The 22155-nt window shown below is 55.0% G+C and overlaps 1 protein-coding gene across 1 annotated transcript; it reads left to right on the top strand.

Moving 5' to 3' along the window:
• Positions 1-65: 65 nt before the first annotated feature.
• SKOR1 (SKI family transcriptional corepressor 1) lies at positions 66-11742 on the top strand. The gene is made up of 9 exons (XM_080672380.1): positions 66-148; positions 2464-4657; positions 5777-5867; positions 6815-6922; positions 7444-7515; positions 9381-9455; positions 9711-9785; positions 10306-10371; positions 10932-11742. The coding sequence occupies exons 2-9, from the start codon at positions 2474-2476 to the stop codon at positions 11024-11026; spliced, it is 2766 nt and encodes a 921-aa protein (XP_080528506.1). The 5' UTR covers positions 66-148; positions 2464-2473; the 3' UTR covers positions 11027-11742.
• Positions 11743-22155: the final 10413 nt, after the last annotated feature.

Here is a 22155-nt window from a genome sequence, read left to right as displayed (position 1 = left end):
ACGGGTGTGAGCGCAGTGAGCCCGGGAGCGCGGCTGTGCGCGCGCGCGGGGAGGGGCCGTGCCGTCACCCGGAGAGCCCGGCGGATCCCGGACTCCGCCGCGCACCTCCGCTCACCGCTTGCCCGGCTCCAGCAGCCGCCGCCGCACGGTGAGTATCCGCGTCCGATTGCCCGCCGCCCCCCCGCGCCCCCCCGCTCCCTGACCCTACAGCTTCTTTCGTTTAGTTCCGATTTGGGTTCTAGCGGCTGTTTTTATTATTATACCTAAAGAATCCGTCGCCTCACTCCCATCGCGCCCGCTTTCCACCTCGTCGCCCACTCCTAGCTCACCCCTCAAGCTCCAGGAGCCGGCGAGGGTTCCCTGAGCCACCCCTAGCCGCTGCTCCTTGTCACTGCGTACAACCCTTTACCCTGGCTTTCTGCTCTGGTCCCCGAAATTCGGTCCCTTTCTTAGGGCCCCCCTTCTCTTGGTCCCGGAGCCTGGGGCCCCTCCTTCCATTCAGGAAAACCCCGTGGGGACCACAGACCCTCAGCTTGGGGAGGAGGATGCGCTCGGCTTGGAGCAGTCCCTTCACTGCATGCGGGCAGGGCACACTTGCCAATTTCGGGAAACCGAGAAGACGTCGTCATTTTGCAGAACCGTGGCGCCCTCCACTACCATCTCACCCCAGGCCACCTCCCCAGCCCGCCTGAGAGCTCTTCAGGGGGAAGCGAGGCTTGTCTTGCTGATCCCTACGCTGGGGAGTTAAGACCGAGTTTTTGCTCCTAAATGTTACAAGAGACTTCAACAAGGAGGGTCAACTTGTTTCAATTCGATCCACAGAGATAAAGATGAAACAGGCAGATAACAGATAAAGAGCTTGATACTGGGAGACGGTATGAAGACAGATGGGAGAAAGAGGAGGGAGCTGGGAACGACAGACAGCTTAGGGACGATAAGATCGACAGCTGAGGGGCACCTAGATAGAGAAGGAGAAAGACAGACAGAAGACCCTAATCCTCTTGATGAAGGCTTCTGAACTCAGATCCCCTGTCCGGCCGGAGCTGCCCCTCTGAAAATGGGTTTTCCTTTCCTAGGGAGTTAGAAGAGGGGCCCTCAGGATTGGGCTGCCTGGGCCATCGGAGCGCCTGCAGCGGTGGGCCCGTGGGGGCCTTCCGAGGTCGCATAGCTGCCTGGGCCACCTAGAGAGCTCCAAGCATCACTCCCCTGATCCTCCCGCTGCTGAGGTCCGCAGGCCCAGCTGCCTCCCTTCCTGAACCAGCAAGCAAAGCATGGGACAGGCAGCAACTTTTGACCTGGAACCTTGTATTGGCTTTGGAGACAGACTAGGATTCCCCTCGGCCCATATTGAGCCAGGATAGCCCTGCACAAAGTATACTCAGAAAGGAGACCCCCCCCCAAAAAAAAAAAAGAAGAAGAAGAAGAAGAAGAAGAAGCCCAGAGAGACTGCATTTGGCCTGAGCTAAAATGGTAAGTCCGAAGGAAGAAAACTTGGGGAGTGAGCAGTTAAAAACGAAGGAGAAGAGGCTCCTAAGAAACTTCCTTGAGAACCTCTCCGTCTCACAGGCTGACCGGATGGAAACCAGCTTTGGTCTGGGACGCAGCTAAAAATGCAGAAAATGTGCTTAGGAACTGCCTGACCCTGGTCTCACTGATGGCTGGAAAGAAAACTATTTCTATTTCCAGCCTGAATCTTTCTGGCGGGGCTCCGGACGTGAGAGAAGCTCGGGTTTGTGGAAACCAGTGCTATTATCCCGGGCATCCGGCCGGAGATGGATGACCTGGGGGCTGCCCTGGGGCTGGACGCAAATGGCTTGCTTTGGAGAGAGCGAGATTCAGCACCGCGAACAGCGGTCGCCTCAGACTACCCCACCAACAACAACAACCAGCCTGGAGACCTTCCCCCTTTTCTCTCCCCCTCCCCCTCCGCCCCCTGCTGTCTGGAGTTGGGCAGTGACCGCCCCTCCCCCAAACCCTCCGCGCGCTGCCCCCGCCTGCCCGCCCGCGTGTGAGCACTACAGAGCTGAGGGAAGGCCGGTCCCCGAAGTGCGGGCTTCAAGACCTGGGTGGGTAGGGCCGGCTGAGGGTGGCCGAAGGCGCACGGATCTTGGCGCCCGGGAAGCTCGTGTTCGGCAATGTCTTTGCTGTGTGGCCTTGGGCAAGTCACTCTCCGTCTCTGGGCTCCACCTCCTCCCCATTCCCAAAACAGGATTTCATTCCTAGCAGACCAGGCATTCCTGAGGTCTCAATTACCCCTCTGCTCACCCAAACCCCGGGGGCTTTTGTTCCAGCGCCAGCATGAGTCCGAATAACAAAAGGCGCCCGTCTAGGGGGCGAATGAGCTTGGACTCCCCATTGCCAAGATTCCCACTCGCGCCAGACTCAGCGCGCCCCGCTGGGCGGGCCCGAGCTGCGGCGGCACTGAAAATGGCTCATCTGCTCTCTGCTTTCTCTGTTTCGCAGGAGCGGCGGCATGGAGGCTCTCACCACTCAGCTGGGGCCGGGGCGCGAGGGTAGCTCCTCGCCCAACTCGAAGCAGGAGCTGCAGCCTTACTCGGGCTCCAGCGCTCTCAAACCCAACCAGGTGGGCGAGACCTCGCTGTACGGAGTGCCTATCGTATCTCTGGTCATCGACGGCCAGGAGCGCCTGTGCCTGGCGCAGATCTCCAACACCCTCCTCAAGAACTACAGCTACAATGAGATTCACAACCGCCGCGTGGCCCTGGGCATCACGTGCGTCCAATGCACGCCGGTGCAGCTGGAGATTCTGCGTCGGGCCGGGGCCATGCCCATCTCCTCGCGCCGCTGCGGCATGATCACCAAGCGGGAGGCCGAACGCCTGTGCAAGTCGTTCCTGGGAGAGCACAAGCCACCCAAGCTGCCGGAGAACTTCGCCTTCGATGTGGTGCATGAGTGCGCGTGGGGCTCGCGTGGCAGCTTCATCCCCGCGCGTTACAACAGCTCGCGTGCCAAGTGCATCAAGTGCGGCTACTGCAGCATGTACTTCTCGCCTAACAAGTTCATTTTCCATTCGCACCGCACACCCGACGCCAAGTATACTCAGCCCGACGCCGCCAACTTCAACTCTTGGCGCCGTCACCTTAAACTCAGTGACAAGTCGGCCACAGACGAACTGAGCCACGCTTGGGAGGACGTCAAGGCCATGTTCAATGGCGGCACTCGAAAGCGGACCTTCTCGCTGCAAGGAGGCGGTGGCGGTGGTGCTAGTGGAGGGTCGGGTGGGCAGGGGAAAGGTGGCGCTGGCGGCGGCGGCGGAGGCCCGGGGTGTGGTTCGGAGATGGCCCCAGGCCCGCCGCCCCACAAAAGCCTGCGTTGTGGGGAAGATGAGGCCGCTGGACCTCCTGGGCCACCTCCTCCCCACCCGCAGCGGGGACTTGGTCTGACAGCGGGAGCCAGCGGCCCTGCGGGGCCTGGAGGGCCTGGTGGAGGCGCTGGCGTTCGCAGCTACCCGGTGATCCCAGTGCCCAGCAAGGGCTTTGGCCTCTTGCAGAAGCTGCCCCCGCCCCTTTTCCCTCACCCCTACGGCTTCCCCACGGCCTTCGGCCTCTGCCCCAAAAAGGATGACCCTGTGCTAGGGGCGGGCGAACCTAAGGGCGGCCCAGGCACCGGGAACGGTGGGGGCGCGGGCAGTGGCGGGGGCGCGGGCGGCCCAGGAACCGGCCACCTGCCCCCGGGGCCCGGGGCTGGCCCGGGTGGCGGCGCCATGTTCTGGGGTCACCAGCCCTCAGGGGCAGCCAAGGACGCGGCCGTGGCTGCAGCGGCCGCCGCAGCCACTGTGTACCCGACGTTTCCCATGTTCTGGCCGGCGGCAGGCAGCCTCCCGGTGCCGCCCTATCCAGCTGCGCAGAGCCAAGCGAAGGCTGTGGCGGCCGCTGTAGCGGCGGCTGCGGCAGCGGCGGCGGCTGCGGCGGGTGGCGGCGGCCCCGAGCCTCTGGACGGTGCCGAGCCAGCCAAAGAGGGCGGCCTGGGCGCAGAGGAGCGCTGCCCCAGCGCGCTGTCCCGCGGGCCGCTGGACGAGGACGGCGCGGACGAGGTGCTGCCGCCGCCGCTGGCCCCGTTGCCGCCGCCTCCCGCGCGCAAAGGTTCCTACGTGTCGGCCTTCCGGCCTGTGGTCAAGGATGCCGAGAGCATTGCCAAGCTCTACGGCAGCGCCCGCGACGCCTACGGCGCGGGGCCCGCCCGGGGGCCAGGGCCGAGCACCGGGTCCGGTGGTGGCTATGTGAGCCCGGACTTTCTGAGCGAGGGCAGCTCCAGCTACCACTCCGCCTCGCCCGACGTGGACACTGCCGACGAGCCAGAGGTGGACGTGGAGTCCAACCGATTCCCCGACGACGAGGGCACGCCGGATGAGACCGAGCCTGGCGCGCCCGGCGCGCCCGGCACAGGAGGCGGCCCAGACGGAGAACAGCTCGCTGGGCCCCCATCTACCACCTCCTCGGGCGCCGAAGGTCCTACAGACTCTCCGGACGGCAGTAGCCCTTGCCCCCGGCGCCGCCCGGGGCTACCCCCAGCCAGCCGGTCCGTATTTGGGGAACTGGCGGCAGACGACGTGGTGCGGAGACCTGAGAGGAGCCCGAGCGGAGGCTATGAGCTGCGAGAGCCTTGCGGGCCGCTGGGGGGGCCCTCGCCGGCCAAGGTGAGCCCAGCGCCCACCCCACTGGTGGCGTGTCCATGCTTAGCCCTCAGCACCGCGGAGATGTGGGGCTGGCCCTGGCCGGGTAGGGGACGGGCATTTTGTTCTGAGCGGGCATTGCAGCAGCAGGCCTCTGCTATGCTGAGTCCGCCCAGCTTCGGGAGCCCCGTGGAGCTGCGCTCGCTGGAGGCCCCAGCTGAAGGTTTCGGGAGTGGGGGGCGGTGGGAAGGCCTGAGCAACGCCTGTGCTGTGTTTTCATTGATGGGAGTGAGGAGGAGACAGGCAGGGATGGTCAGTCACACAGAAACAGAAAACGACAAATAAAGGGGGTCTGGAGGGAGAAGGTGGAGGAGAGAAAGGGACCCAAAGCTAGAGAAAGGCGCAGGTGAGGCATGGCCGGTAACACACCCATCCGGATGAGATTCAGAGCTCCAGGGAAGAGCAGCGGGTAAGGAGAGGGCGGCCTCTCCCCAAAGCCAGGCCACTGCAGTGCGGGGGTCCCCGGAATCTTCTTCCACCCCAACTCATAGTCGTCCGAGTCTCTTCGAATTCCCGGTGGGAAGCTGTCCGTATGGTGTGTGGGTTGGGAGAGGGGCTCTTAGGTTGGTTGGGGCCAGAGCGGGGGTTTAGGTGTGTGTGTTGGGGGAGGGGGGTTGCAGTTAAACCGGGACTGTTGGACATTTGAAAGTGGGTGCCCACACTTGTACATTTCCATTCGGTCCATTAAAACATGAGTCGTTAGCCAGATGCTAAAGGCGTCATTTATGCCTGGGACTCGGCGCGAGAGGGAGGGAAGATGCCGGGAAAAAAAGTGGGCGACGAGAGTGGGGGCGGCTTTGAATAGTCCTTGGTTTGGGAACCGGTTTTTGTGTCGGATAATTTTCTCGAGGGCGCTAATAATTACCCTGAATCTACAACAGTGAAGCGGCCCCCAAGGGCGCAAGGCTGTGCGGTGTGCAGCACCGCCGCCCGGGGCGCTCCAGCACCCCCCCAACCCCCCACCCCGTGAGCCGATCTCCGCCACCCCTTCCGCATTCCCTCCCCGCCGCGGCGCTGGGCTAGGAGGCTCCCAGCCACCGCCAAGCGCCCCCCTAACCGCCTGTCATTTCTCGGCCGACGCAGGTGTACGCGCCCGAGCGGGACCAACACGTGAAGAGCGGGGCGGCGGCGCTGGGGCCCGCGGCCTCCTACCTCTGCACCCCCGAGGCCCACGGTAACGCCCCCAACCCCTCTGAGGGGGACGCTGGCCAATGTGATGGGGGGACAGCAGGCAGAGGGCCAGGGCCAGGGGAGGTCTGCGAGGGAAGACGAGAGGAGAAAGACAGAGGCAGAGAAAGCCACAGAGGAGAGGGAAAGAAAGACAATGAAAGAAAAAAGAAGCTAAGCGAGAACTTCCAACAACTTTCAACGTCTGGTTACCTATCAACAAACCTCCCTGTCCAGCACATAAACACACGCTCACCTACACCTCGTACCCTGGGTTAAACCCTTTTTAAAATCACTCCTGGCACCCCTTTCAAGTGCTTTCATGTATAAAGTAAGTGGTTTTGGCCGCGAAGTACCCCCGTGGACAGGCCGGGTCCAGCGCATGGTGGGGGCACTTGGCTGCACACTTGGGTACACCTGCAGCGCCGCGGTAGCCGGGCCCAGCGTGGTTGGGGGGTGGGAAGAGCCCTGCACGTGCCGAAGGGACCCGGTGGCTCGCAGATGAGAGGCTGAGGGCTGAGGGCTGGAGGAAGTCCGGCTGGCCAAGCCCAGGAGCGTTTCCCCCGCCGCCACCACGCCGCGGTCACTGCCTGGGCCGCGTTCTCCGCGGGAGCGGCGCAGGCAGACCCGGCGGCCACGCGCGCTCGCGGTGCCCCAGTATCTGCGCGCGATGTAGGTCGCTCGTCCCAGGTGGGCTCGGTTGCTGTATTGCTCTTTTTCGAGGGGCTAGGGAGGAGGCGTGGAGACCGAGAAGAGCAGACCGCGCGGCGGGTGGGGTGGGGGGAGGAAATGCCCGGCCCAAAGCCTGAGGGTGCGAGCCCAGGCGCACAGCATGGAACAACGGAGGCCGCGAAGCTTTTAATTAGGGCTCCGGCGCCCGGACTGCGGCAGCTCTGGCTATATCGGGGTCACGGTTTCTTTGCCTCTCTTGAAACTCGGTTTATTGCCTTTAAGAGCCAGATAAGGAAGACAATCACTCGACCGCCGACGATTTGGAAACGAGGAAATCCTATCCAGACCAAAGGAATATCTCCCAGCCAAGTCCTGCAAATACAGACCGAGGTGAGCCCTAGGACGCTCGCTCGGGCAGAACCCCAATCGGGAGTTGGGACCCAAGTTGCCCAGAGTCCCACCGGCTTTGGCTTGTGAGCAAAGCTTTCATCAAGAGTAGGCGGCGGTGGGCCCCCTTCTGCGGCTCGCAGATAAATAAACAGCGCAGGCAAGGTGCAGGCCACGTCTCCTGAGTCGCTTACCTCCTGGGTGGGTTTGGGCTCTTCCGGGTAAGAGGGCATTTGAGAAGGAATTAGGAACAGCATCACCCACATAAAACAGGCCAGAGGGCACGTCCTGCTCTAAGACAGCCTCTCTTCCCTGGGTCTCCTCCAACGGGTCACTCTCTAAAATGATGTCTACCTCCCTAAAATGTTGGCTTGGAATGTGGGTAGTACTGCCTGTAGCTGTCTCCTCTAATGGCACCGAATCTGGAGCAGGTCCCTGACTAAGCACAGTTCCCAGGGAGCTCACCTCTCCCCTCCCAAGGCCTCTCCCAGACAGAACCCCTCTCACCTGCCCTTGTATCTCAGGCGAAGATGGGCTCGCCCTGGAGGTCACTGCAACTCAGCTGGTGGAGAAAGATATTGAGAACCTGGCCAGAGGTGAGGTTAAGCCTGAAATGGGGCTCTCTGGGCTGGGGGAGATGGCCTTTCTTGTAGAGAGGGGTGAGGTTAAACTTGAAATGGGGTTACTCTGGGGGGCCTTTTTGTAGAGGGTGAGGTTAAATTTGTGAAATGGGGCTACTCTGTATGTGTGTGTGGGGGTCACCCTTCTTGTAGAGGGTGAGGTTAGATCTGTGAAATGGGGCTACTCTGTATGTGTGTGTGTGGGGGGGGTCACCCTTCTTGTAGGGAGTGAGGTTAAACCTGAAATGGGGCTACTCTGGAGGGCCTTCTTGTAGGGGGTGAGGTTAAACCTGAAATGGGGCTACTCTGGGGGGCCTTCTTGTAGGGGGTGAGGTTAAACCTGAAATGGGGCTACTCTGGGGGGCCTTCTTGTAGAGGGTGAGGTTAGATCTGTGAAATGGGGCTACTCTGGGGTGGTCCTTCTTGTAGGGGGTGAGGTTAAACCTGAAATGGGGCTACTCTGTGCTGGGGGGGCCTTCTTGTGGGGTGTCATTTCTGTTGGAGTGTGCGAGAAGACAGGGCTCTTGGGCCATCGGTCTTCACTAAGTGGAAGAGATGACCCGGGCACATTGTCCTGGGGCAGAGGTGTGTGTGAGAGCGGGTGGCTAGAGGAAACCAGACCCCAGAGGCTCACTGGAAGTGTACGTTCCTAAGGCCAGGTCTGTCTAAACAGCCCAGTCAGAAAGAGAAGCGAGTAAAGATCCTAGGAACTTGATGCATGTGGACAATCAGGACATTCTGGGTCTCCCAAACTCCCTGGAAAACGTGACTTTCTGAATAGTAAGATTCCTAGGAGGCACCTACTTTAGGAATGTTCAAGGGGTTAACTTTTTTCCTGGGATTAATGTAAAACCACTCACCCCACCCTAAATGGGGTGGGGATGCAGCTCATTTGCAGAATAGGGTCCTTGGGGTGTTGCTCAGCCTGCCAGGGAGAGAGTGTGACTTCAGGCACAGAAGGGAGCCTCTAGCCCCACTTTGCTCCTCTGTCTCCCCTTTCTGTGTTTTTGAGCACCTGCTAGGGAAGGATTTCTCAGAGAGCCTCCTCAGGGGGGAGGACCCAGATACCAAGAGCTCCATGGTCAAGGCAGCCCCCTGCCGCTTCTCTGGAGCTGGTTTCTGAGCTCACTAGCAGGGTCTTCCACCTCTGCCTGCTACCCTCTCCCCAGACTCGCCCAGGGCTGAGCTTGGAAACCGGTGTGGGGAGAGAGAAAAGCATCTGTGGTCTTTGACTCGTGTAGTTACAGATTTTGCAGGATATGTAATTACCTTCAAAATCATTGGTGCCTTATATGAGTGTTTTTAGTATGGATTTGGGGCTGTGCTAATAACACTTATATAAAATTGTAAACAAACTGTTGTAAGTAAATGTATTTTTCCTGAAATTGTAAACAACCTGTTGTAAGTATGTGTATTTTTCCAGGGCTGGGGTCCAGGACTTTGACCAGATTCTCCCTGTCTGTATTATTGAAGGGAAGGACTAGGTCTCACTTTTGAAGGGGTAAACTGAGTCCTCCTGAGCTAGCCTCCAAGATTAGGGAGCTGGGAACAACTCGAAGCAGGTGCCGCTCTGCTTGGTGCCTTGAGCCAGGACTTCGAAGTGGAAAGTGCCCTCTACCTTCCTGATTTGATTCTCCTGGGCAATTTACTTCCCACCCCCTTTTCCTACCCCAAATCCTTGGGAAGCAAGTGGGTAAACTGGGTGCTGAGGGCCTCTACTTCCCGCCCCAACGCCCCCAACTCCCATCTCAGGGCTATTGGCCTTGGCAGGACCTGCGTGCCTCGGCCTCCTGAGTCCTGCACACCTCTCTCCTTTAACTCCCCCTCTCGCCCGTTCGCAGACGAGCTGCAAAAACTGCTCCTGGAGCAAATGGAGCTCCGCAAGAAGCTGGAGCGAGAATTTCAGAGTCTCAAAGGTACCCCCATCCTGACCCACCCCACCCCGCCCCACTTCCTGGCCAGAACCTTCTTCCCTCCCGAGCGGAGCCTGGCTCCAGGACCCCAGTGCCAGCAGCTGCCCCGCGCCCTACGGACACCCCGAGCCCTCCTTTGCTGGGGTTTCCCACTAGACCAAAGACCGGGAGGGGGTGGGGTGGGGGAGGGGAGCGGGGAAATGGGGCCAAGGGGGGGGGGGCTGAGCTTAACAGCTCTCACTTAATCAATTTGCACAGATAATTTTCAGGATCAAATGAAGAGGGAATTGGCTTATCGAGAAGAAATGGTGCAACAGCTGCAAATTGTCAGAGGTAAGACGGGAGTCAGGTGAGCGCGTGTGCGGGCCATAACTGCCTCTCGTCTGGCAGGAGCCGCAATGTTGGCTCAGTCATTTGGATTTAAATTGAAGGTAATTTAACAATTATTTTTTTTATTTAATATCCTTTGTATACTCTGATTAGCCTCAGAATGGCAAGCGAGCCCAGCAAACGGCTTGCAGGCATCATTACATGGAGTGATTGAACTTCTTATCGCGGCAATTTCCATGGTTTCTAAATTAAAAATCGAGGCGTAAAATTACCTGGGAAGTAATGCCTAAGTTTGCTTTAATTTTGGTTAGATCCGTCTGCCTCTAAGCACCATCCCAGGCCATTTCCTCCCTCCGTCAGGCTGCAGTTGGGAGCCTTGATGCCTCCTCCCTGGGTCCCCAGTCTTGTTTTCCCAAAGGGCTGAGAGCTGAGAAGAGGGGGGAGGCTGGGTCTGTGACCCCGCCTGCCCCGGCCGGTGGACGAGTGGGCTCATTTCCTCTCCGGCCCCTTCCATGTCTTCCAGACACTCTGTGTAACGAACTCGACCAAGAGCGGAAGGCGCGCTATGCCATCCAGCAGAAGTTAAAAGGTGCGGAAGCCCAGGAGCAAAGATGGGGGGGGGGGAGGTGCCAAACGCTGGCTGTGCGGGAGAATGAATGATTGAACGATCGAGTGAATGATCGAATGAATGAATGAACGAATGGACGAACCAACAAACGAAGGAACCACGGTGCCAGAGTGAGGGAAGGCCAGGTTTACATGGATCAGAAGCTGAGAGGAGGAACATCGGATTTGCTTTTAATGAGGAAAAGATTGCAGCACGGGTGGGATAGGGAGAAAGAGCCCTCTGGGCTCTGGGCATTGGGAAACTGCCCTCAGGTCCACCTCTTGCCTTGGGCAGGTGGACCTCCCTCTTTCTGTGCCTCAGTTTCCTCTTCTGTAAAATGGGGCCTTTGCACCACAGCAGTGGTTTTGAATCGCCCGGGTCTCTTGTCTATCCTCCTATCTTCTGATCCACTCCCTTGAGAACCCCTGAGCCAGAAGAGGGTGGGTGAGACCCAGGCGGGCAGAGGAGAGGGTCGGGTGGACCGTGCCAGGGACGCCAGGCAGGTGAGGCACCCAACCTGGTCTGCCCGACTGTCTCTCCAGAAGCCCACGACGCCCTGCACCACTTCTCCTGCAAGATGCTGACTCCCCGCCACTGCACTGGCAACTGCTCCTTCAAGCCCCCGCTGTTGCCCTAGGGCCTGCCCTGCCGCGCCCACGCGCCCTCAAGCCATGCTGCTCTCTTCTTGTAAATACCTGCGGCCGAGGCGGCCGAGAGCGAGGAACAAGCCATTCGGACCGGAGCGATGTAAATACAGCCTCCCGCCCGCCCTCCTTCCGGGCGCCTGGGCCTTCCCCGCCCACTCCCGGGTGCCCCGGCCCAGGGCCCCGGCTCCATTTCCAAGTGTAAATACCATTTCGCACCACAGTTGAACTCCAGGGCATTGGACCCCATGGGGTTAACTGGACAGAGGGGATAAAAAAGGGAAGAGGGAGACTACTCTTCGCCTCTGTACAGCCTCGGACCCCCAGTTGTGATTACAATGTAGCAACTTCGCTGGCGCCGGCCCCGCGCCGGTCCCGTCCACTTCTGAAACTTGTTCCTAATGACAAAGTGGCTATGTGCAATGGATATACATGTACTGTGAGTCTCTTGGTTCAGTACTGAGTTTAATTTATTTATGCTGAATGTTATTTTGCTTCCTTCTCCTGAACCTTCTTCCTGTCCCGTTTGCAGTCCCTTTTGGGTTTTGCTTTGTCTAGATTTTGTTGTAACCTCTTGATGTAACCAGCACTTTAAAAAGGGCGACAACTGACTCACGAGATGGAGACCACCTAGACCTGTTTGGGGAGACCACCCTGTACCCGTGACTTCCGTTTTGTTTTTAATTAAAAAAAAAAATCTGTCACTTCCTGAGGCGTGGAGGTGCGAGCTGGGGAGCGGGGCAGGGTGGTCAGAGGCTGGCTAAGGGCTGCGCAACAGGTGGAGCGTGGGGACAGCCGCGCGGGTTCCGGGCGCCGGGCTGAGAATCGCACCCGCTCCTGTGGGCAGCCGCGAGCGCCTGGCGGCTGCAGCAGGCCTTAAACACACCTAGCTTGCCCCACAGGACACACCCTCCCCGCGTTCAGGACCCCCTTTGGGCCCGGGCCTGGGTAAAGAAGACTACCGCGGCGTAGTTCCTGGGCCCCTAGTCTTTGACTCCTCTCTAGCGCTCGCATGGGACAGAAGAGTTTATTCGTGCCATTTCCAGACTGTCCCACCCAAGAGGTCACCTCCTGGGCGCCCAGAGATGGGGCCCTGCCCGGAATCCCAGGATCACCCACAGTTGCCGGGAGCTCAGACACCGCCGGCCACGCCCTGGAGCGCTGGGGTGGCGTGGGGGGCGAGGTAGGCGGGGCAGGCCTGGGAGGGACTGGTCTGGAAAGGCAAGGCGAGACTCAACGCTGGGGTGCAGACGCCCTCTCGCCTGCCCCGCTGCTCCCCAAAGGAAAAGAGCCCTGGTAGGGCTGAATATTCCCTCCATTTTAGTCCGAGTGGGATTGAGGACGTGGAGGGTGCAGCCCACCAGCCGCAGGTATCCAGGTCGCCGCACTCGCCAGACCCCGTCGGGGTGGGGTGGCGGGGCGCACGGGCCGTGGTTACTAAGGCCTCACCTGGCCCGGCCCTGCAGTCTGCCTCAGTTTCCACAGCGAACCTGCTGGTGGGGCTATAGGGAAAGGATGGAAACTGCTGCTCACTTTTTGCGGTGGGGTAGGAGGGAAGTGTAAATGCAGTAGGAACCCTAGCCGGTTTGGCTCAGTGGATAGAGCGACGGCCTGAGTACTGAGGGGTCCCAGGTTCCATTCCGGTCACGGGCACATGCCCCGGTTGCGGGCTCGATCCCTAGTGGGGGGCGTGCAGGAGGCAGCCAATCAATGATTCTCTCTCATCATTGATGTTTCTATTCATTGATGTTTCTATCTCTCTCTCCCTCTCTGAAATCAATAAAAATATAGTTAAAAATAAATAAATGCAGTGGGAGAGGGCCCAGTATTGAGAACCATGCAGCAGCGGAACCATGCAGCCCCGGTCGTGCCTAGGCCTCGGTGTCTGGTTCTGTAGAATAATATTCAGGCCCTGCCCCGCGCCCTGCGACCCCGCCCTCGCGACACACCCAGGCTCTCCCTGCGCAGCGAACTTGGGGCGGCCTGGCGCGCCCGGAGCGGAGACCCTGGAGGCGGGCGTGCGGTTCCACGCCGCCTGGAGAGCACCTGGCTGGGAAGTTTGACCGCGGGTCGTCTAGAGGCCCGGAGCGGAGCCGACTAGGGGGGCGCGATCGGAGACGCCCGGAGGGAGCGCAGGCTGGGAGGCCCATCGCGCGGTCAAGGCAGGAAGCCAGCCCCCAGGGCACCCTGCACTCGGGGTCCTCAGGCCCCAGGTTATTCCGAGGGCTAGATAAAGAGGGGACAGGAGGGAGAGTGGCGGTGAGGGCGCTGGGTAAATGGCGAGGCGTCGCGGAGGAAAGCGTCCCTGGGACGCACGGTCTCCCGGTAGGGACCCTTCAGGAACATTTCCTCTGGGTGGGTCGGACCAGATCAGGCTTCGCGGCACCAAAAGTGAAACGGGGGTCCGGAGAGGAGGTGACTCGCGTCCTCAGGGAGAGCGCAGCTGGTACAGGGCTGGGCAGCGCTGCTGTGGGCGGGTGCTCGCGCCTTTCCCCTTTGGCGCAACTGCAGCTTTGAAAGCCGCACTTTCCTTCTTGGGAAAATGGGAAAACGGTGACTACCCAGGCAGGAAGGTCAGTGGCTGCGGCCCACGCAGAAGAGCCTAGCAAATACTGCTTTTCACCTTTCCTTTCCGAATTTCCCAAACGAAGTGAAGAAAAAAAAGCCGTAGGCTGCTGCGGCCTGACTGAAAGGGCGCCCCATCCGGGCCGGAATCTCTGAGGATTGGAGGTGTAGGCGGATCCGACCCAGAAAGCTCTGTCGCAAAAGCCCTCCTGGGCTCCGGCGTCCCTTCAGAAGTGGTTTGTTCCCCCCCAAATGTTAATAACGAAACGATTGGTATGGATGTAATTATCAATAATTATACGAATTATTGCTGATTGCGGGGCTCGTAGCTACTTTAATTAGTTTACCAGATTCTAATTAAGTTAAATGAAACATTAATAGGGAAAATATGCTTTGAAAAAAAACAACCCTGGATTTTTTGGTCTATTTCTCGCCACAATGTTGCCACCTTGCGACACATTTTAGGCATTACTTCCAGCGTCCGAAGGCCCCAGACTAAGGAACTTTGTTTTAGGAAGAAAAAATGGGGTTTAGAGAATTGGGAGCGGGCTGGGGGCCCCAGAATGTCCTCCCCACTGATCTTTCTGGAAACTGAGTGAAGCTAGGTGGGTGGAGATAGCAGCAGGTTGCCTGCTTTTTCACTCCCCTGGGAGAAATCAGTACCAGTAGGTTGCTCAAAAGACCCCTGGATTCCTGGGACTGATCTCCATGGCACTTGGTTCATGAAGCTAACAGGGTGTTGTTCATTTCCCTCAGTTATCCTTGGTTTTGTGTCTATTTCCATAGAACTGTAAGTACTCCTACAACAGAGGCCACATCTTACTCTTCCTTGTGACCTCCAGCGCAAGGCCCAGGGCATCACAGGTGCTCAAGAGCTATCTAGATGAATGGGTTCTAACGTTGTCATTCATCTAAGTGCTGGAAATGTCTGAGGGAAGGAATCCCTAGGTGCTTCTGGACAACTCCTACTGGGAGGCAGTTAAGCTAATTTGCATAAGGTTAATTAAACACAATTTTATTGCTCAGAAGGTCCTTCATCAATAGGATTAGTTTGGGGGTGGAGGAGGTGTCAGGTAAGTGATTATCAACCTAGAATAGGAAAACTTTCTTCTTTTTCCAACCTCATCCCAAAGAGGGTGCTCCTTCACTCTGTCACATTTTGTCAGGTCACTGGGCACATACCACTCCCAGCTACCCTGATCTATAGTATAGCTTCATCCTTTGCAAAATCTTGACTTCTGCCCTTGAATTCAGAACACCAACAAAGGCAGCATGGACTTGCATGTTCATTCTGTTAATTCTACACATCCTTATCTCCCACTCTCCACCCCCCACACCCATCAAGGTACATAGTATAGGCCTCAGTCCCCTCTCTGTCACACACCAGTTGTGTGACATCAGGCAAGTTGTTGAATCTCTCTGTGCCTCAGCTTCCTCATCTATAACATGAGGGGGGAAGGGGTACCAGTGTGCAGAGCCAGGAGAGTCAGCCAGGTCTCTGGCTTTTCCAGAAGCCTGTCATTCCTAATTTCTGCTCTGAGACAACCGTCATGCCAAAAATGATGAGTTCCTTTAGAAGGAGAGAGAGCCAACCAACTTTGGTCATAAAGACATTTAAAACCACTCACCCAATGCCCAAGTGGCCTCAAAGAAGAGCCATGGCCATCTTTGGGGGAAGAAAGGAAAACCAGATTGTCCTGTAACTTCATGCATTGGAGGCCATGAACCCAGGAGGAGGCGCAAGAAGTCCCACATACACCTATTCTCTGTTACCTGGAAAGGATCATTTCACCTCCACTAAAGAGAACAGAAATAAATGCCCGATCCAACGCGGTGTGGCAGCTCCAAGGGCCTACGGGGAGAGTACCCGCTGTTGCCCCGTTGGGTGCTGGGGCTCCACCTCTGACTGCCAGTCCTGACTGCAGTGGCACAGAGCCTGGGAGCCCTGCCACCAGTGGAGGCTGCAGGAACCTCCAGGAGTACTATGTAGGTGCTCAGGTACTAGCAAAGATTAAGCACCAACACTTAAGAAAAGAAAATTTTATATTAAAAAAAATTGACAAAGTCATCACAGGAAACCTGAACTTTGTTGGACTGTTTTCCCCTCTTCCAATCTTACTAGTTAGGAGTGTGCTTTTTGCAATTTAATTACCTGGGGGTAGATACCCCATCTGTCTCTTTAAGTATCTCAGGCCTTGCCTCAGCCACTTCCTAGTTACATAATCTAGCCCAGGCTACTTTACCTCTCGCAGTGTCTCCTGTAAAATGCTGACAGTAACACCCATAGGGCAGGCCTGTCAGAAATATTAAAATGAGATATTGGTGAAGCCCCTGGCACGTGGTAGATGCCCAATAAGGAGTGGGCTTTTTTTTTAAGATTCAGAGGGAGCATAAGAAGTCAGTCTTGTTGCAAGTTCCTGTTTTATATCACTTCATATTTATCGTAGCACAAAAATCCTGTTATGATTTGCACCTGAAATGGATCAACTTTGGCAAGGCCATTTCCTTAAGCGTAAGGTAACAACTCAGGATAGGGCAGAGGAAAGCAGAGGAAGGCAAGAAAAGAGAAGACAGGGGCCCAAGTGCCAATTGGAAAAAGCACCGCAAACAGATGCATCTGACTACCCTCTACTCCTTTTACGCCTTCTGGGATAGGACCTGTAGGCAAAAATATGGAACGCTTCACGAATTTGCGTGTCATCCTTGCGCAGGGGCCATGCTAATCTTCTCTGTATCGTTCCAATTTTAGTATATGTGCTGCCGAAGCGAGCACGAACCAACCTCTTTGTGAAAAGGTATATAAAGCCCAGAATGTCAAAACCTTTAGAGTTATGGTGACTATATTGTGCTCTTTAAAATTCCAAAACATTCCAGAAGTTATGGAATTCTGTATAATACCTACTCTGACTGTATCTTTTTGGCTATGTCCAAATTAAATCTAATTGTCTACCTAACCTTCTATTGTATATGCAAATTAAAGGATCATGGGAAATTGGCTCCTACCCGCCCGACCTTTTGCATCTTGCGAATGGCGCTGGAAGTCACGCTCGGTCACGTGGTGCGCGCTGCTGCGCACCTCTTCCGCGCAGATCCAACTAGGCTCGGAGTTGGTCCTGGCGCGGCAACCTGTGCGCGGCTCGAGTGCGTTTTTTTAGATGAGGGACCATGGTGCATGAGATCCCCACAGAAGGCTGGTCCGAGACCCCGAAACGGTTCAGTGCCTCTGGTCTGGCCGGCCCACGCGCGCCGGGACCCTTGGTAGGGCTGGAGACACGAGTCGTGAACCGGAAGGTTCTGGGTAGGGGCGGCCGCCTCCTCCGGATGGGGCTGGGCGCGCTGCCGCTTCCTCTGGGGTTCTCAGGACCATCGGTCCCCCCTCCCCCCCAGCCCCCGGCTTTCCATAGTGTGGTTCGCGGATTGGTAGCTGTTTGGGAAAGGTCACCGCCCTTTGATCCAGCACTGGACCAGACACTAAATCAGTGCCATTCCTCTCAATTTGTAGGTTAGAAAATTGAGGCTCTGAGAGGGTAAACCATCAAGGCCAAAATTATCCTGCCAGTGATGAAAAGAAGTTGGGATTCCAACGCAAGTCTGGTTTGAAATACTGATGTTTTCCCTGAGTTCCCAGTGGAACTCAGAAAAGATCTGGGACCCGGAGTGCGGCCTCCCAAGGCCTTATCAGCCCAGACTTCCTGCCTTCATTCGTGCAACAAATATCGAGCACAGGGGCTGCAGTGGTGAACAAATGGTTAGGGTTGCTGTGGAAATGGAGCTTCCGTTCCAGCAAGGGCGCCAGGAAAGCATTCTCAGGGCTGAGCCAGGCTAGAAAGAAAAAAATATGAAGGACAGACAGTGAGTGGGGAATGAAGGCCACTTTAGTAGATGGGCAGAAGAGGGGGCATTTGAGCTGTCATTTGATGATGGGGAGGCATCCCTGAGAGTCCCAGGCAGCTGAGTCAGTTTCACCCACTGGGGCCAGTCCTTTGGGGAAGGCCCCTGTGGAAGCGAGAGCAGAGGGATTCATTCAGCCACAGCCAGGGGGCACTCGGTCTGGCTTCTGGGGACTTCGGAGGTCCCCTCCCCCACCTGTTTTAGTGAAATGGAAATTAGGCACCTGGGCCCCACTTCTCTGACCTCTCTCTAAAGAAGCAGTAAGCAAACACAAGCCTCCGAATGTTAATATGGCCTTTATTGAGTGAAAAGAGCTAATTTGGGCAATGATGTTTCCCTCAGATTTACAAAAGGGAATTGCAAATAATGAAAAAGCGTATTAGCATCGATGGGCAATGATGCTAATTTTCAATTACATTTATTTAGAAGGAGAGCCTTTCGACACAGTCGATGCACACACTTGCCATGGTGACAGGTACATCTTGTGGGTTCATAACTGCCTCATTTCAAAACCCAGCAGGAAACGGACCAGGAGGGTCACCATTTCGGGGACACAAGAGCCATCCTCCCTACACCTGTCTCTGTGGCCTTAGCCAACTCCCAGGCCTTCTCTGGTCTTGTTTGTCTTGTGCAAAATGAGGACACTTCCCTAGAAATTATCTTTTAACATCTCTTTCAGCTTTGACATGCTGTGATTTATGAACTGGGTAACTGAAGAACTTTTTTTGAGACTGTAATTAGCAAGATATAAAAACTCAACACTTTTTGTTTTCTATTCTAGAAGGGTGGGGCATGCTGGTCATCCTTGGGGCATGAAGACCCCAGGAACCGTCCAGGGGGACTGTTGTGGACCTAGGGTTTGGACCTTCTGAACCACATAGCACTTGCCCCTGAGCCCTGAAGGCCCAGTGTGGAGAAGGGGGGTGGGGAAGAGAGGAGAGAAAATGGGTTTTATGGGGCATGAAGCTGGAGGAGAGGAGACAGGGAGAGGGACTCAGTGAGGGACAGCCAAGGGGGTCATGACTTCCAGGGAAGTCCAAATTCCTGTAGGCCCCCGAGGGGCAGATGCTAAAGGAGTGCACAGGCACAGAGCGGACTGGCACTGCTCAGCTGTCTCAGAGCTGCCGTGGGACTCCAGCTCCTGCCAGCTCTCAGAGCTATCGGCTTCTCGCCACTCTGTAGACCTAAGGTGGCCCACGTCCCAGCAGTCTTCCCTGCATGTCCCGAGCTGCAGAACCCCAAGAGATGAGGGGTGGTTTCCCTAATCCTGTCTGAGTTGGTATTTCCCACCACTCTAGTGGGAAAGGACAAAGCCAGCTTTAATTTGATTTTGAACAATGAAGAACTGGGTTGTTTTTAACAGTGAAAATATGTCAGTGAAGACATGCGCTCTTAGGATTCTCTAAAGCAGTGGTTCCCAACCTTTTTTTGGCCATGCCCCACCTAAGCATCGCTAAAATCCTGATTTCCTTCCCTCCCCCGCGTGACATATAATTCTTATTATTCAAAAAGTGGACTTCTGGTCACGTCAAGGAAGCCTAAAAGGCTACTGACTTAGTCTAAACAAGCTTCCAAAGAACATGGTATCCATGAAAGAGAAAAATAAAAGAATAATAGAACAGTTGAAGTACTAAGGAAGAAATTACTAAGAAACTTAAAAATAATAATATGAAGTGATATGAAAAATAGCAAAGTTTCAAAACATAATAGAGAACTGAAATGCACAAATATGTCACAATACATATTTATAAATGGTATATGAGGCCCCTAGAACTATACAAAATGCAAAAAATTCACTGTTAATAACGCATTCTCGAATTGCCTCTTTTAAAAGTCAAATTGCCCCCCTTTGGGGTGTGTGCCCCAAGTTGGGAACCACTGCTCTAAAGTGATAGTATTTCCCCTATAGCCAGAGAGCATTATGTTTCATCTATCATTTCATTTGAAGTGAGAAGGGCCAGGGACTCCCATCAGCCCCAGCAGAAGGAAGAAGAAGCAGGGATGTGGAGAGAAGCAGCCTTGGTCTTCTCTGTACTGAGAACTCTGAGGTGAAGGACATTTGTGGCTTTCCCAGAATGTAGGGCAGGGACATGCCGAGTTCACAGGCTGATCCAGAAGCTCCAAAGGCCCCAGATAGAGCATGGCTGGAAGGGGGCTGGGTGTGACTGAAGATACACACCCAAGGCTGACGGAAGTGCCTTTGAGCAGCTGGTTCATGGGAGTACAGTGTCAGGGGTTCTGGGAAGCTCTCTAAGATCTCTGTTGCCATAAATCCTGCCATCGATGCATGATTGTTTTGAGCTGTTGCTATATGAAGGGTTCACTGTGATTTAAAGACTTTTTTTCTCTGCAGTCCCAGGGTGGCCTAAGAGCATGAGGTGCTTAGGTTTAGGTTGTGGAAGGTACCTAAAAAGAGGGTGCAAAAAGAATTGCCAAGTCCCGGTATGAAGTCTGCCAGCATCTGGGTGGCTCTGTCAGTTTCTCTATGTGGGGTTGCAGGTGGGAGGAGGAGTGTGACACCTGGTCCAAACCCTTGCTGCCCTGAGTCCAGACATCACCTACCCCCGGGTTACACTGATAGCAGCTGTGGGACAGGGGCAAACAGCAATGGCTTTGAGCCAAGGAGGGCCATGTTTACGGCCCAGTAAGAAGCCCCCCTCAGTTTCTTCATCTCTAAAATGGAAATAATGATTTCCCTACTTGCTGTATAGGGTCCTGAAGCCCAATGAGAAACCCCACTGTGAAGTGGTGTATGGCAAAAGGTAGGAATGTCAGCTTGTTAGACACCCATTCCAGGCTCAGGCAATTAAATGCTTCCCTTACCTGGTGAGCGAGGCCTGTGTGCGTCAGGAACAGACCTACAAAATATGAGCACCAAGATGAGCCATCACATTGTATTAATATTTTCACACCACTTAACTCTCATTAAAATGTACTTTGCTGAGTTTAATATGTGATTTCAAATGACACAACATATTAAGTGCTTAATATACTAGAAATTATGAAACTATTATCGTTGATGCCATATGAAATAATTAGACTGAATTAAACTTTAGCAGCCAAGTCAAGGAAAGACTTCAACTTATAATGTCTTAAAGTAGCTTAAGCCACCACTGTAATCCCCACAATAAACGTCCAGAAATTAGGATCTTTAAATAAAAACTGACACTTGATCTGTATCTACACCCAGCTCTTCTGGGCTTTGGTGATGCAAGTGTTGTTGCCTTGGGGAGGTGAGGGGCTCTGGGACCCACCCCAGGGCAGGGTGTCGGGGTTAGGGCTTCAACTGCCTTTCCCTGGGCCTGGCTGGAGAATGACTCAAGTGGTTTGAGTAAGGAGTAAGGCTTCTGCTGAAGTGACATATTGGTCTTTGTTGCACCAAATTAGCCTATTGATAAATCCTATATAATAAAAGGCTAATATGCAAATTGTCCCCTCGGGAGTTTGACTGGAGTTTGATCACTCGCTATGATGTGTGCTGACCACCAGGGGGCATTGTGGAACATGGCAGGCAACCAGCAGTGGCAGTGGCAGGACACTGAGGGACAGGACGCTGAGGGAGCAAGGGAAGGAGGAGGCGGGGATGCGGGGAACCTGATCGGCCCTGATCTGCCGGCCAGGCCTAGGGACCCTACCCGTGCATGAATTTTGTGCACCAGGCCTCTAGTTAAAAATAAAAAGAAACCCACCGTATTTACCATTTATTGAGTGTTAATAATAATGCATATAGCCTGGCCGATGTAGCTCAGTTGGTTGAAGTATCATCCCACACACCAAAAGGTGGTGGGTTCGATTGCCAGTCAGGGCACATACCCAGGTTGTGGGTTTGATCCCTGATCAGGAGGCAATGGATTGATGTTTCTCTCTCACATCGATGTTTCTCTCTCTCTCTCTCTCTCTCTCTCTCTCTCTCTCTCTCTCTCTCTCCTGCTTCCTCTCTCTGAAATAGTAAAAAATAATAATAAATTTGAGTGTGGAGACAAATATATTATTATTTACTGACCAGCAAGAATGATATTAATGGAAGCAGTAAAACTTACCTCAAGCAAATACATGTTTATATTTAACTGAAAGCGTGTATTTTCTTTAAGTGTCAGGATTAGGTTCTGCCTCATGTAATAGAAAACCAAATAACAGTGGCTTTACGATGACAGGTTAATTTCTCTCTTGCATGAAGTAAGTTGTCTTTCAGGGTCTGGTCTGATGGCTCCACTGTGGCACAGGGCTAGGCTTTTTTATCATTGAGGGCAGTGGTTCTCAACCTTCCTACTGCCGCGGCCCTCTAATACAGTTCCTCTTGTTGTGGTGACCCCCAACCATAAAATTATTTTCGTTGCTACTTCGTAACTGTAATTTTGCTACTGTTAATGAATCGTAATGTAAATATCTGTGTTTTCCGATGGTCTTAGGCTCTACAGGTTGAGAACTGCTAGCAGGGTCGCCTAAGACCACCGGAAAACAGATATTTACATTACGATTCATTAACAGTAGCAGAATTACAGTTACGAAGTAGCAACGAAAATAATTTTATGGTTGGGGGTCACCACAACATGAGGAACTGTATTAGAGGGTCGCGGCATTAGAAAGGTTGAGAACCACTGATTTAGGGCAACAACTCGTCGTCCAAGATGCTTGCCAGAGCTCCAAGTTCCAGTGAACTGGTTAC

The sequence above is a fragment of the Plecotus auritus genome, assembly GCF_963455305.1.
Source record: "Plecotus auritus genome assembly, chromosome: 1".
Taxonomy (NCBI): Eukaryota; Metazoa; Chordata; class Mammalia; order Chiroptera; family Vespertilionidae; genus Plecotus; species Plecotus auritus.
This window is presented reverse-complemented; position numbering and strand designations above follow the sequence as displayed.